The sequence below is a fragment of the Phaseolus vulgaris genome, chromosome 5 (assembly GCF_000499845.2).
Source record: "Phaseolus vulgaris cultivar G19833 chromosome 5, P. vulgaris v2.0, whole genome shotgun sequence".
Classification (NCBI taxonomy): Eukaryota; Viridiplantae; Streptophyta; class Magnoliopsida; order Fabales; family Fabaceae; genus Phaseolus; species Phaseolus vulgaris.
This window is the reverse complement of record NC_023755.2, coordinates 16679970-16693495: the sequence shown is the minus strand read 5'-3', so window position 1 is coordinate 16693495 and position 13526 is coordinate 16679970. Positions and strand designations below refer to the sequence as shown.

The 13526-nt window shown below is 34.7% G+C and overlaps 1 protein-coding gene across 1 annotated transcript; it reads right to left on the bottom strand.

Annotated features, from left to right (window-relative positions):
- Nucleotides 1–322: 322 nt before the first annotated feature.
- On the bottom strand, nucleotides 323–11407 carry LOC137835221 (probable sodium/metabolite cotransporter BASS1, chloroplastic). Its single transcript, XM_068643620.1, has 5 exons — nucleotides 10989–11407; nucleotides 10418–10511; nucleotides 1137–1186; nucleotides 764–1051; nucleotides 323–628 (listed from the first exon to the last, which is right to left on the bottom strand). The coding sequence occupies exons 1-5, from the start codon at nucleotides 11082–11084 to the stop codon at nucleotides 473–475; spliced, it is 684 nt and encodes a 227-aa protein (XP_068499721.1). The 5' UTR covers nucleotides 11085–11407; the 3' UTR covers nucleotides 323–472.
- Nucleotides 11408–13526: the final 2119 nt, after the last annotated feature.

The following is a 13526-nucleotide window of genomic DNA, read 5'->3' as shown; positions in this document are numbered from 1 at the left end:
GTGAAATCAGGATAAAATATTTCTCCTAAAATCAAACTTACTTATTTAAATATATATTAAATAAATAATAAATGCATAAATATACAAATGTTAAACTACTATAAAATATTGAAACTAATAACTAATTAAAAACATAAGCTTAACATTAAAAAGTTAATAACTAATCTTTATCATAAAAAAAAAAACATTATACTAATAATTTTTTAATATTATATAAATTAATAAAAAATATGGGTTTGGATTTGATCCAATCCAAATATTTGGATTTGAATTTATAAAAATCTAAATTATTTTTAAAAAATATGAATTTGAATTTTAAATCTGATCTATAATTTGAATTTGGATTGAATTTTTGAAGATCCAATAATCCATGTACACCCTGACTTAAGGCCTTCACGATTGAAAAGGATGAATTTTTATGAGACCAGAAACTATTACAAGTCAACAATGAAACAATGTCAGTTACATATTTTCAGTCTTTCATCTCAGCAGATACAGAATGTCTACAAATTCCTGCAAGCATGCTCCCAAAGATTGCCTGAATCACACTTGAAACAGCACAAGGTACTGCAGTTAGGGGATCTCCAAAAGTGTGTGGTACCAAGAAAAACCCCAAGGGCTGTGAGTTCTGCATTATGAAATGGAGAGATAGGTAAATTATTTTGTACTTGAAGCAATGACCACAAAAGGGTGCATCAAACATTCTTGCAATTATACATGATAACCTATGAATGATATTGTAATTATAGACCGCAAACTTTACCTGCATGCCAACCTCAATGGATATGGTTCGTGATGATGACACGTCTAGCCCAACCATTCTTGCAAGTACATAACCAAAGAAAAAACCCGAAGCATGAAGAAGAGAGGAGGCTGAAATCACTTGTCCACCACACATAAGGATGGATGAAGAGCTCAGAGCAATAGCATTTCCACATAAAATTGCTACAGCTGCTAAAGCCATGGGTGGCATCAATGGAGAGACAAGTTTAACAAGAGGTTGGAAGTACTGATTTAGAAATGCACCAGACAACACTGGAAAAAGCACAACCTGCTGAGAAGGAGGGGAGTCACAATGAGGAGCATAGAAACAAATTAGAAATGGAGAAAAGTTTAATTTGAGAAGGAAAGCTTACTTGCAATGTTGAAATCAAGAAGCCAGAAGCATCGGCATTTACATATTTACCTGCAATGTTAATTTTTCAGCAAATGTGAGAAAAGTTTACAAAAAGTGTTGGTCAATCATACCCTCCCCCTATTTGAACAACTCAATAAGGCCAAGTAGATTAGAATGCCACAAACAATATGAAGTTATTTATAGAATCTCTGCAGATCATTGTAATAAGTGTTATAAAGCTAATGAATTATTAGACATTATGTGGTTTTTAACAGATTTTATAGGTGTTGCTTTTTAATCAAATTTAGAGGTTTACTTTAATAATATTTTATAACCTTTAATGGAAATATTTATTATGCAAATTACCTGAAACTGTTCTGATGGAAAAACAAAACCAGCAACACCTATATGATACTGTGTGTAATTTTTAAAACTATTATACAAATACAAGAGAGCCAAAAGGCGAGCAGCAGCTAAATTACAGCAGTCCATTTACTATCAAGCTAAGACCTGATGATGGAAGAGGGCCAAGCACAATCTCATATAAAAAGACAAGAGCCAAGACATGAGCATCCAAAGCCAAACCAAGAGCGTCTAGGCCAAAGTGAAGAGCGTCTAGCACAAGGTGGAGCGTCTAAAGGGAGAGCGTCTAGGAGGAAGGGTAGAGCGTCTAGGACCTATTACTAGGTCCATGACCAAGCTACGGATGTGAGACTTGGGCCAAGCTATGGATGGGAGAGAAAACAACTTGTACATGCTACATGAAGGCCCATTAAGGATAGCTTAAGTATTAGTTGTGGTGTAAATAGCATAAACTTGATTCCATGAGACTTGACCTAAATTTGCTAAAGATTTGGTCACATTCTAGAATGTTTCTCCACATGGCCGGCCATGTGCTCCATGTGATGTAATTTGCATTTCATTTTGATTAGCATTAGGGTTGCATTATGGTCCTCCTTAGCCTATAAAAGGAGGAGTCTACACCTTGTATTTTCAAGATTGAATAGAGTATTGTTATGCTGCCAATTTAGTGCCATACATTACTCCTTGCCTAGCTTCTAGGTTTTAATCTTCATTTCACCACCTTCAAAGGGGCTGGCCGAATCTCTCCATTTCCACACTCTTCATGCACCTTCAAGGTCACCACACCTCTTAGGAGGACCTTGTTCATCTCTTCCATTAAGCTTCCGCACCATCTTCAACAAACATCCAAGAAGAGCTCATAGGAAATCCATCACCTGATGCCATGTTTCATGCAAAATCCTATTCCTCAGAATAATTGTATTAAAATGACTTATTCTAACCAACCGCTTCAGGTTAGAGAAATAGAATTCATCAAAAGTATCATATTGAGCTTGAGAAATCTACATAGTGCCACTTATAATTGATTGTATTGTAATGCCTTCCACTATCTCTTGTCACCGAATATGAGGAAATTGACAAATTCCTCATCAAGTGTTCACATTCACCATTGCTGCGAATCCTTCCTCTCCTTAAAGTCCTCCTAATCTCATATTTTTATCTAAAATACAAAGACTAAATTAAGGAATGATATTCTTGAAAGATATGCATACATATGCACTATATTCTCAAAATATTTTTGAAAGAATGTCTGAATAATATCATTACACTCCCTTAAGTTGGAGATCTAGAACTCGAATATGTTGAAGATGGTTGCTGCCCCTTCAAGTCATGTGTTTGATGAAGATTTCTATGTACAATTCATGTATATTTCCTTTTGCTTTAAGTGTGTCTTAGGTAGTGTTTTGGGGTTGTTTAAGAGTGAGCTTTTTGCTGAGTAGCTCACCTCCTACCCTGGCCATGTGATAAGAACAAGCATAAGGTTTCTTAAACTGTTTTTCACATGTTTTACAAAAAACACGTTTACTGCATAAAAATAAATCTGTTCTTTTCTAAATAAACAGATTCATTTTTAAACTGATGCCTTGGCTAAGTCTTGAGAAAATTAGATTTTGTGCATCAAGTATTTTGACTAAGTCTTCTACCTTTCAAAACGACTGTATTTTAAATAGTTAAGCTTTCTCTGTTTTCGTTTTGAAAAATTAAATCTGTTCATCTGTAAATGAATAGATTCTTTTTTACTCTGGTGCCATGGCTATCTTAAACGATTTTCAGTTTTGTCCCTGCACCAGAATGGCTGACTAAGTGATGTGATTCCACTAGCACAATTAGAATGATTCTTGACATTCTTAGGAATCAGCTTGAGTTGGTTAAGAGCTAGGCACTTTATCATAGAAATGGATCAAGGTTCTATGAACAAGAACTCACCAAAACTAGTGCCAAAACACAAATTCATATAAAAGATCCAATTATTGTCAAATTGAACCAACAAAAAGAGGTAAAACTTAAATCTACCGAATAGAATTGGAAGGGAAGCAAATTGAACCGAACAAAATGTAAAAGAAAGGCATAGAACTGAAAATACTTGCTGGAAAAAGAAAAGAACCGAACCAAACACAATTTAGAATAAGAACAGCTGCTGGAAAACTTAAAAACCGAACCAAAAACAGCAAAGAAACAAGCTAAGACAAGGAAATAACAAAAGAAGAAAGGAAGGAGAAGAGAGTGCTCATGAAGATGGATGTATGGTTGGATGATCACGCCACTAGAAGGATGGTTGCTCCTAGATGAGTGTGCTGCCGCCACTTGAGGACACCATGAATCCTTCAAGATGAGACTAGAGAAGAAGGCTCAAAAGCTCTCCAATGATCACTCAAAATTTGAGTATAGTTTCTTTTCTCTAAAATTCAAATCTGAATTTTACAAAGAGAGCACCTCTATTTATAGCCTAAGGTGCTGAAATGTAAGCAACACAAATTCAAAAATTCCCTCATAAGAATCATCTAGAATCGGCGCCAAAACCCAAGCATGAGGAAGGTGTGACTCCTTCCTTCACTTTGGCACCTCCTATTCTACTTCTACACCTATCTACTAACACCCCCCCCCCCCCCCCTCTAAAGCTCCTAACTAAAGACTAAAAGATGCTATAACAATAGAGGTTTCTAATGTTTCCCTCTAAGCACCTTCAACTAAAGAAATTACAAAAAGAGAAAATAAATGTCCCCTAGCTCCTAAAGCTTTGAACATGCTTCTTGTAAGCCTTTGAGGTGGGCTTTGACCTCCATGGGCGTCTTCCATTTGTGCCTCTACCTCTTCTTGATCTTCTTGATCATGTTCTCTTGAGCTTGATCTCCATCACTAAGTCTCCTCTCATAACAAATTCTCTAACTGTTTTTGAAAATAAATCTGTTCATTTTATTTTCAATCTGTTCATTTTATAACAGCTTTAACTGTTTTTCAAATATCTATTATAAGTTGGTTTTCTATAAAATGAAAACTTGTTTCTGAGTTTAAGAATCGATCATACAATTGTAAAAACAAGTTTTGCATCAGAGAATTGAGGATTACAAGGAATTAGCATATGTTCTTCAAAGATTTCGAAAATCTCAAAGTGTTTGTTCTTGTTTGGTTCCAAAAGCTTGGTGAGAGGTGTTGCTACTGTTCTAGCAATCTGTTCTACTGGTTTAAGGCAGATTTCTGCATCCTCAATCAGGTGTAGTCGTTTCACTTTTCTTTTCTTGTAAAGTTTGGTTGTACACTCTTCTTGATAGGGTTTCTTGAAGAGTGTGTGTGCTGAAATAGGATTTTTCAGCAAGTGTACCTAAGTTCTTGTAGGGTTCAAGAACAGTGGGATTTGTGTTTGTTTGAATTGTGATTTAGTGAATTTCACCTTGGTTTAGGTGAAGAATGGATGTAGCTCAGTTGAGTGAACCAGTATAATTGCCTTGTGTTCATTCTCCCTTAATCTCTGCACTTAAATTTCTGCATATCTGTTAAAACTGCCAAGAAATAAATCTGTTCAATCAATAATAAATCTGTTATTTCTGGGCTCGGTTCATACTGTTCTTAATTTCTGGAAAAACTGGTTGATGCTGAAAAGAACATCTATAATTTGTTAAAAGCCACTGGAACAGGTTAATTGTAATAGGTTACTCAAGTAATTGTCAAGCTATCAATTGAACCTTAATCACTTGCTTAAAATTGAAGCTTGCTGTGTTGTGATTCACTGTTTTTCTTCATTATATCAGTGTGTGTGAATCTGGAAAATCGATCTGCATAATCTTGTGATTAACTTGACTATATAAACGTTTTTTCAAACACAAACAGTGCCAAAATAAATCTGTTCAATTTCAAATAAATCGATTTATTTTCTGTACACTGTGATAAATACTGATTCTGCGAGAAACATCTAAAAGATCAATTCACCCCCCTCTTGAACTTTGGCACTATTAAACCCAACAGAATAATGTGAAACACATTCTTTTCTTTCTGGTGGGGTCTATTTGTATAAATCAATTCTTAGCTCGGTTAAATCTTCCCACTTTTACTTGGCAAGCGGACCGAGTCAACTGTATTATAGTGGGTTGTTGTATTCACAGGAAAGTAATCATATCACAGTATGATTATCTTTTATAATGAAGTGATACATGTTTAAAAGTTGGTTTTCATGTATGAATTGTAAATAGCAATAATACAATATAGTTCATGATAGCAGAGTCCCCAACCACATAATAAGGAGGATGAAAACCTAGAATCTGTTGATGGATTTATTTGCAAATATGGGTCTAATTGGGCTTTTGTTTATTTTTGTAGGCCCAGTCAAGAGGACAACTCTAGGATGAAGGAATGTACAAACATATCCAATAAGACCTCCAACTCATCAAAACATAAACTAAAGTTTTGGTCAAAAGAACACAAAAAAATGAGTTTCGGATGACTAGTCAACATTATTTTTGGGCCAAACTTTAGCTTAAATAAATTGTATAAAGTTGTTTAGGATTTCATGGGCCATGTATTGGGCCTAGTAGCATAAAATAATCGGACCAAATATTTGGGCCAAATAGGATAGGTTTTTGCGTTTGTATTTGGGCCAATAGTAAAATAGGTCTAGTTAGGGTTAAAAGTGACTAGTTAGGATAACAATTGGGTTTTTTGAGTTCAATGTAACCCTAAAATGTCTAGGGTATATTAGAGGATGAAAATTATCTTGCATGGAGCACATGGACGTCCACATGGCAGCATAGGAGTGGAGAGGATTTAGCATGGAAGGTGTGAGCTATACATGGAAAGCATGAGTCCATATGGCACATTCTCATTGGAGAGTTTTATTTTGAATTTTCAAATTTTAGCTCCAAAATGTTCGGCTCTCTCTCCTATAAATTGAGGTGCTTGGCTCATGAAAAGTAAGAACATTTTATGAGTGTTATGTTGCCAAATTGCTAGCCTAAACACTACCTTGTCTAAACCTCTCTAGGATGAATATCTTTGGTCTACTTCATCTCTTCTAGTGATGAGGCCAAACCAATCATTCTCCCTACTCTTCATGCACCTACAAGGAAACCATAGCTTCATTGGAGCTCTCCTTAATCCATTCCTTCCACAAAGCTTCTGCAAAGTTCACCTAAAATTCAAAAAAACATGAATTCGGTTGAAGGCACCTATCATTTCAGAATGAGAAACTAAATTACAATAAACACGGATCCTTGAATGTTGTAGCTAGCTTGGCTTCTAGACTCCCTTCTCTAGAGATTGGTCTTTACTTCTTTAGAGGCTTTGGCCTTCTTGACTTGACTAGATTCTGAAGTTCAGACTCTCTGAGCAAAACCTCCTTATCTAAGTCTCTCTAAGGATCTCACTCACCTAAGTGTCTCAAGGCCTCTTGATTCTTAATGTCTCAATGGGAATCTAGGGATTCAAGGGGATTCATAATCCGCTCAACACAAGCCAATCTGCGGATTGGCTTTCTTCATCCTTAAGCAATCTTTTTGGACCTCAATCTTCAATTCTTGGGCTACTTGAGATTCCTTAGTCAGGGATTTGTTAGAGATTCGCTCCAAATCCTCTCCAACCTTGAGGTTTCTTAAGCATGAAGCAAGGTTGGCTTGGCTTAGGCTTCAAGCGAAATGTCCTTCCCAAACTTGGTTCATGTTGGCTTGAGCCCTTTTTGAGCGAAATTGGGTTTTTTTTCATGGTTAAGTAAGCTAATTTGCTCAGTCCTTTTGGTTCCCACTCAACCTTTTGGTCTTTGGAATCTTGTGATTGTACTGGCCTCATCCGCTCAGCATATGTAGACGTGGTCAACATTTTGAGTGTTTTTTCATTGAGCTTGTTTTCTGGACTCAATCTGTTGAGTCATTCTTCATGCGCCGAGAAGATTGGTTCGTTTGCTCCATCCTTGTTTGCTTGTTTTTCTTCACTCTTTTGCAAGAATTTCTGCAAATTCCTTCTTTTCCCCCTTTACCTTCATGTGTAGCTAGAGTTGGAGGCTTCTTGATATGTTTTTCACTAGTTTTTGTACATATTCTACACAAATTACATGCCTTTTTAATTATAAAAGTTAGTACAATTTAGCACTTGTCACTTTCCCCAATCCTTTTGTAAAGATGTCCATCAATTTAACACTATTGAAAACACATGGCAAACAAATTATCCCTTTAGTCATCACATTTTGAAACAAAATGATAGTCAACCTCTGTATGCTTTGTTCTTTTATGAAAAAATTAGATCTTAAATAGCGTACAACAACGAAAGTTGACCATCCCAATACAATTTTATACCCTTCGGTCCCAAAGCCCTCTAAAAGTTGTTTTAAGTCACTAAACGCTATTGATTTATACTCACTAAACATTGTTTGTTACTTGGTCTTCCATCTAGACTTATGTCACTATCAATACAAACTATATTCCTTGTCCTAGACTCCTCTTTCAAATATCTCACAACCTTGAGAGCTTCCTACCAATGATCCGTATGAGATTATTGCATAAATTGGGACGAAATATGAACCAAATAAACAAGATCAAGTTTCGTGACAGATAAGTAAATCAAATTCCCGAAAAATCACCTATAAGACGTTGGATTCGCAAGGAATTCACCCTTTTTAAGGGCCAAAATTGAGATTGTGTTCCATAGAAATGTTGCAAGCTTTGCTCCCAATAAACTCGTTTCAGAAATTTTCTCGATTTTGTATTTTCTTTGGAAAAGAAAAATTCCTCTGGATTACAGGCTACTTCTAGCTGTAAGAATATTTCAAATCTCTTTCACATGAAAGCACCTGCCAAGGTGATTGTTAATGCAACCTTATCATGTAATAATCAAGTCATCAATATAAACTAACATGTTGATATGAGTTCTTTCCTTGCACAACCCATATAAGGAATAATCTAAATAGGATTGCACAAATCCATAATACTTCAATGTTGTTGATAGTTTTGCAAACCAACAGGGAGCTTGTTTCACACCGTGCAACAACTTTTCAAACTCTAAACTATGTTAGGATTTGTATTTTTGAAACCTGGAGGAACTTTCATATAAAACCCTTCACTTGAGTAACCATGAAGAAAACATTATGCATATCCACTTGATGTACCTCTGTATTTCCAACAACAACAACAAACTGACACTATTTTTTTCCACCGGAGCAAATGTAATTCCTTCCACATGATTTTTTTTTTTTTTTAATCAGCGATAAAGAATAATATAAATGGGAATACTTGGGTACTCCAACCCATGTACAAAAAGCCTAGTTCTTAACCAAAGTTTGTACATAAACAACAATACAAAAAATAAAGCAACAACATAATCCATGTCAATACAAAAATAAATTCCTTCATGATGATTTCCATAGATCATAAGTCTTGTTTTTTGAGTCACTTTATGTTGTCATCGGACTTATACCTAAATTTATATATCCACAAGCTCCCTAGAGTTTTCTTTCTGGGTGGAAGAGTCTCCATTACCCAAGTCTCATTGTCTTCTAGGACTCGTATTTCCTTACCCATCAACTCTCCTCATCCTAGATCTTTTCTCATGAACTCGTATTTCCCACTATCACTGCTAAAAGAAAATTCCTGTCGCACAAAAAAATGTTCACAATTCAAAAACTTTGTTTATTTGAGGAAGATGAAGGAGCTGATGAGTTCTCAGATGGATTTATTTTCCTTATTATGAATAACAAAAGTGAGTAACCTAGTTCAACTCCTTTTTATTATATAGTAAATAAACTCAAACTCCTATTGAAAAATCTACTAAAAAAAATAGGTATCACCACACGAATAATAAGCCTTGTAATGCCCCCACTAATCCAAATCAACAAGTTCAAAAGTCCTACCAGTTTTATTAACACTATTCACAAACCAGAGATCTAAGTTGCTGTGCACGCAGACATACATCACAAGCATTATTATTTTTCCCATAATAATGACTTAGACGGAATCATCTTTAATATTTTCTCCAACAGATGCCCTATTAGTTGATGTCATAACTCAAACGACGAATTACCCTTCATTGTGAAGACCTTCTCTTTCATCACTATAGCTCATCCAATATTTCACCCACTCCAATCACCTTCCTCGTTAGTTGATTTTATATGACAGAAATATCAGTAGTGAATTGTACAACCCAATTTCCTAGATCAATTAATTGAGTTACAAAAATTGAATTGCGTATTAATTGTGGGACATAAAGCACATTGTCAAGTTTCAATCTACTTGACAACAGAGCACTCTCCTCTTGGTTTGTTGCTGTTGTTTTCCACATGACAATCCCACTGGGCAGTATTTAATTTTTCTCACATTTCCCAAAAATACACAAGTCACCCATCACAAGGTTTGAGGCTCCTGTATAGATAATCCAACTAAAATTACTGTTCTAACAATGTGGTCAACCTTTTCGTTAAGTTCAAATATTCCAACAATTGTTGCAGTTGAATTCCTGAAACACCTGGTACGATATATCTACCCTTTTGTCACCATCTCCTTTTCTGCTCACCACGATCTCTTAAGGAGGCTAAAGTGCTGCAAAAATGTTTGTTTACCCTAAAATCCCCCTAGACTTTGATACCTTGACAAACACTCCATCAACTCCTCTTGTTGTTCTCATTCACACATTGAAAGACATATATATATATCCTCAACATATTTTCAAAAGTATGTCTCAATAATATGGTAATAGAAACCAACAATCGGACTAAAATTATAATACACTAACCAGGGCACAAATGCTGCTTGCAGCTGTCATAATCACAGAAAGCGCCACATTTCCACTAGCAAAACAAATAGGTAATCAGATTGCCTAGCTCATCAAATCCATTAAAAGCATTAATTGGAACAGCAGTTCTGAGGGCCAATATTACTAGCAGTGCTTGCAACCAAATAAAGACTGGTTAGAGTAGGTCAAGTGTGGACAGAAAAAGCATATAATTCATTAGATTAAAATTCATACCGCCTGGAAAGCACCCAACTAGTATTAAACCTGCTGCATAATGTGACGGAATATTCAAGATTTTGCTTACAAGAAATCCAGATATTGGCATCACCTGAAAATTGTACGCAATTCACACAAAGATGCTTCATCAAGATGAATGGTAATGCAAATAAATAACCAAATTTTTAGTTTGAGGAAACATTTTCTATTTTCCGAAGAAAAAGTGAAACAGAACATTTTTTTAATTTGTTTCATAGTTTTCCATACAAATTTTTGACAGAGGTGATGAAGTAAAAAGAAAAAGAGAACAATTTCTCAAACCAAACAACCCCTTAAGTAACATGTTTGAGTATACAGATTAATCATCACACAAGAGGTTACTTGCTATGATTTTTTTGACAAACTTCAATATCATTTGATGAAAAGAGTTTATAAAGGGTCATAACTTCATAAGCCACTTTCAGAAGTTCAATAACCATTCACTTCCAATTTTAAGTAGTAGTATGATATGATTAGTTAAAGAAAAATTCCAGGCTATTCAAAATGTCCTCTACTTGCAGATATAACCTCAGCAAATAAAGACACTAACCGAATACTGAAGAATAAAACCCGAGAGGACTTCCTTAGGCATGGAAAGAGCCCCACGAAGATCATCAAGAGTGAGGGTCATACCCATACTAAGCATGATAATGGTGAGACCAAAAATGTTCAATTTTGGACTGACCCAACTGAAGTAACTTGGTCGAAAGAACCCCAAAATGCACCCAATTGTCACCCACGATGGAAATGCCGTTGATAGAGCCTCACCAACCTGCTCAATCCATTCCTGAAGACCTCTACCTTCATTCCCGCCGTACCCGTTCGACGAATTGCAACACTTAAGTGGATCAACCCTGAAGCTGCAGATTCTGGACGTACAGAGGTTCAGCAGCGCTTGAAGCTGAACCTTGAATCGAAGTGTGAGCTTAGAAAATAATTTGGTTGAAGTCAGAGTAGAGTGAGGTTTCAATGAAGAGGAATGATATATTCACTATATAAAAAAATTGAAATTTTAGAGATAAAAATAAAATGAAAATGGTATACTTTAATAAAATTATAAAATTGTCAATTAGGAAAAAACTAATGATATATTATACTCTATTTCAATTATATAACCTCTAATTGATGATACTAATTGGTGATACAAAGAAGAGTATTTTTGTTATTTCATATAAAAATTAAAATTTTAGAAAAAAAAAATTGTATACTAACAAAATTGTCAATATATTATTTTTTTTAGAGAGAGAAATGATATATTAACACTCTAATTGATAATATAAAAATAGATATACAAAATTTGAAATTTAAAAAAAAAATCGTATATTCAATGTATCATTTTTCTTCACCAAAAACTAAAAATCAATTCACAATGTTTCGATTCTTTACTGAAATAGAATACCTCCATGGTTAAAACCATATAAAAAAAAAATCTTGAAACAAAAAAGTTCTTATTCCAAAACTTGCACACACCAACTTCAACTTGAGGGGATAATGCGCATATATGTTGTAAATTGAAGATATAGTATTCCTATCTTTGTTTATGTGATATCTAAATATATAATTTGGTTATAATTGGATTATTGTTTCTAGAAAGTAGTTTATTATTCATGTGAATGTATGTTCTGCTTTCACCTATGGCCCTTTTTCTGGACATAAATGAATAAGAATCAGGTTATATACTATTTTCTAAGAATAAAGTCTGTAACAAAATATTTTAAAATTCATGTAAAGTGTTTGATGATGATATGAAATTATTATAATCAACAGGCTGAAACTTATTAAATCTTAACTAACCATCGTAGTTGTCTTGTCTGCAATTTTAGAAGGAGAAGATGCAAGGATCTGTGGCATGACCTCCACATCTCTATGGAGTAGTCAAAGGGAGAGTGATGTACCTGAGTGGAGAGATGGATCCAGGCACGGTCGGTTGACGTAATATAATTGTTGACGTGTCGATCTTCTTCTCCTTCGGTCGGTCGTTACTTCTTGGTGTCTCCTTCAGTCGGGCGGGGAGGGTACCTGCGAAGGCACTCCGACGCTCAAGTAAGTGAGAGAGATTCTAAGTGTGATTCAGTAAGTGGATGAAAACGTACCTTTCTTTGGCGGCTTGAGCACAGTATTTATAGGATTGCCTAATGGGCTTTCTGTCCCTTGGGCTCATAATGGTTATGGATGAGTCTTGCCAGTCGTGCCCCGGAATATCCGGAGAACATATCTTCTCTAAACGCGTATTCCTTATTTTTCGGAGGTGTATCTTAACCACCTTAGCTTGTCACATAAATGCCCTTACATTTATTATGCATTCGGTCGGTCGGCCACGTGTGTTCGTCCGGTGCCTACCAGTACAAATGCAAATTGCAATCACAGACCAACCTTGTTCCAACAATCATTGACATGTTTCATATACCAAGAAATATGAACCAACCTGTAGATATCTTCGATTAAGTGGGCAACTTGTCTAATCTGATTCACACCAACCATATAGATTCAAATCACATTCTCGACGCTGGAGAATACCTTGGTCGAGGTTCCTTTCAAGTAATGAACCACACATGATGTAACATCTCAATGTTCTGTCCGGGGTTACCTAATGAGATAATGTATGAACATTATAAGAAAGCTAACCTATAGTAAAACATAAGTATATGCGGGGGAATTTACAAAAAGGGAGTAGTTTTTTTTTAGATTTACGCAATTTTTTTTTTCAAAGTTGTCAATGGTGTAGGTAACACAAATTAAATTCATTAATCCTGCCGCACTTATCTTTTTAATTAAAGTTGACAACCGGATTAACAACTTTAGTTTAAATAAAATTGAATACAGGATTGACAACTTTAGTGTATTTTATCTCAATTAAAGTTGTCAATTCAATTGGCAAATTCACTTGATTTTATTTTTAGGGTTTAAACAAATGATAATTAATATTTTAAAAATAAAAATATATAATTAAAAAATTATTTTATAAATAATACCAAAATTTATTTATTTTTTTATTTAAGAAAATGATATATAAAGTTGAATAATTAAAATGAATATTTTTTACAATAATTTTAAATAAATTGGGTTAAAAATATTTGTTTGATAAATT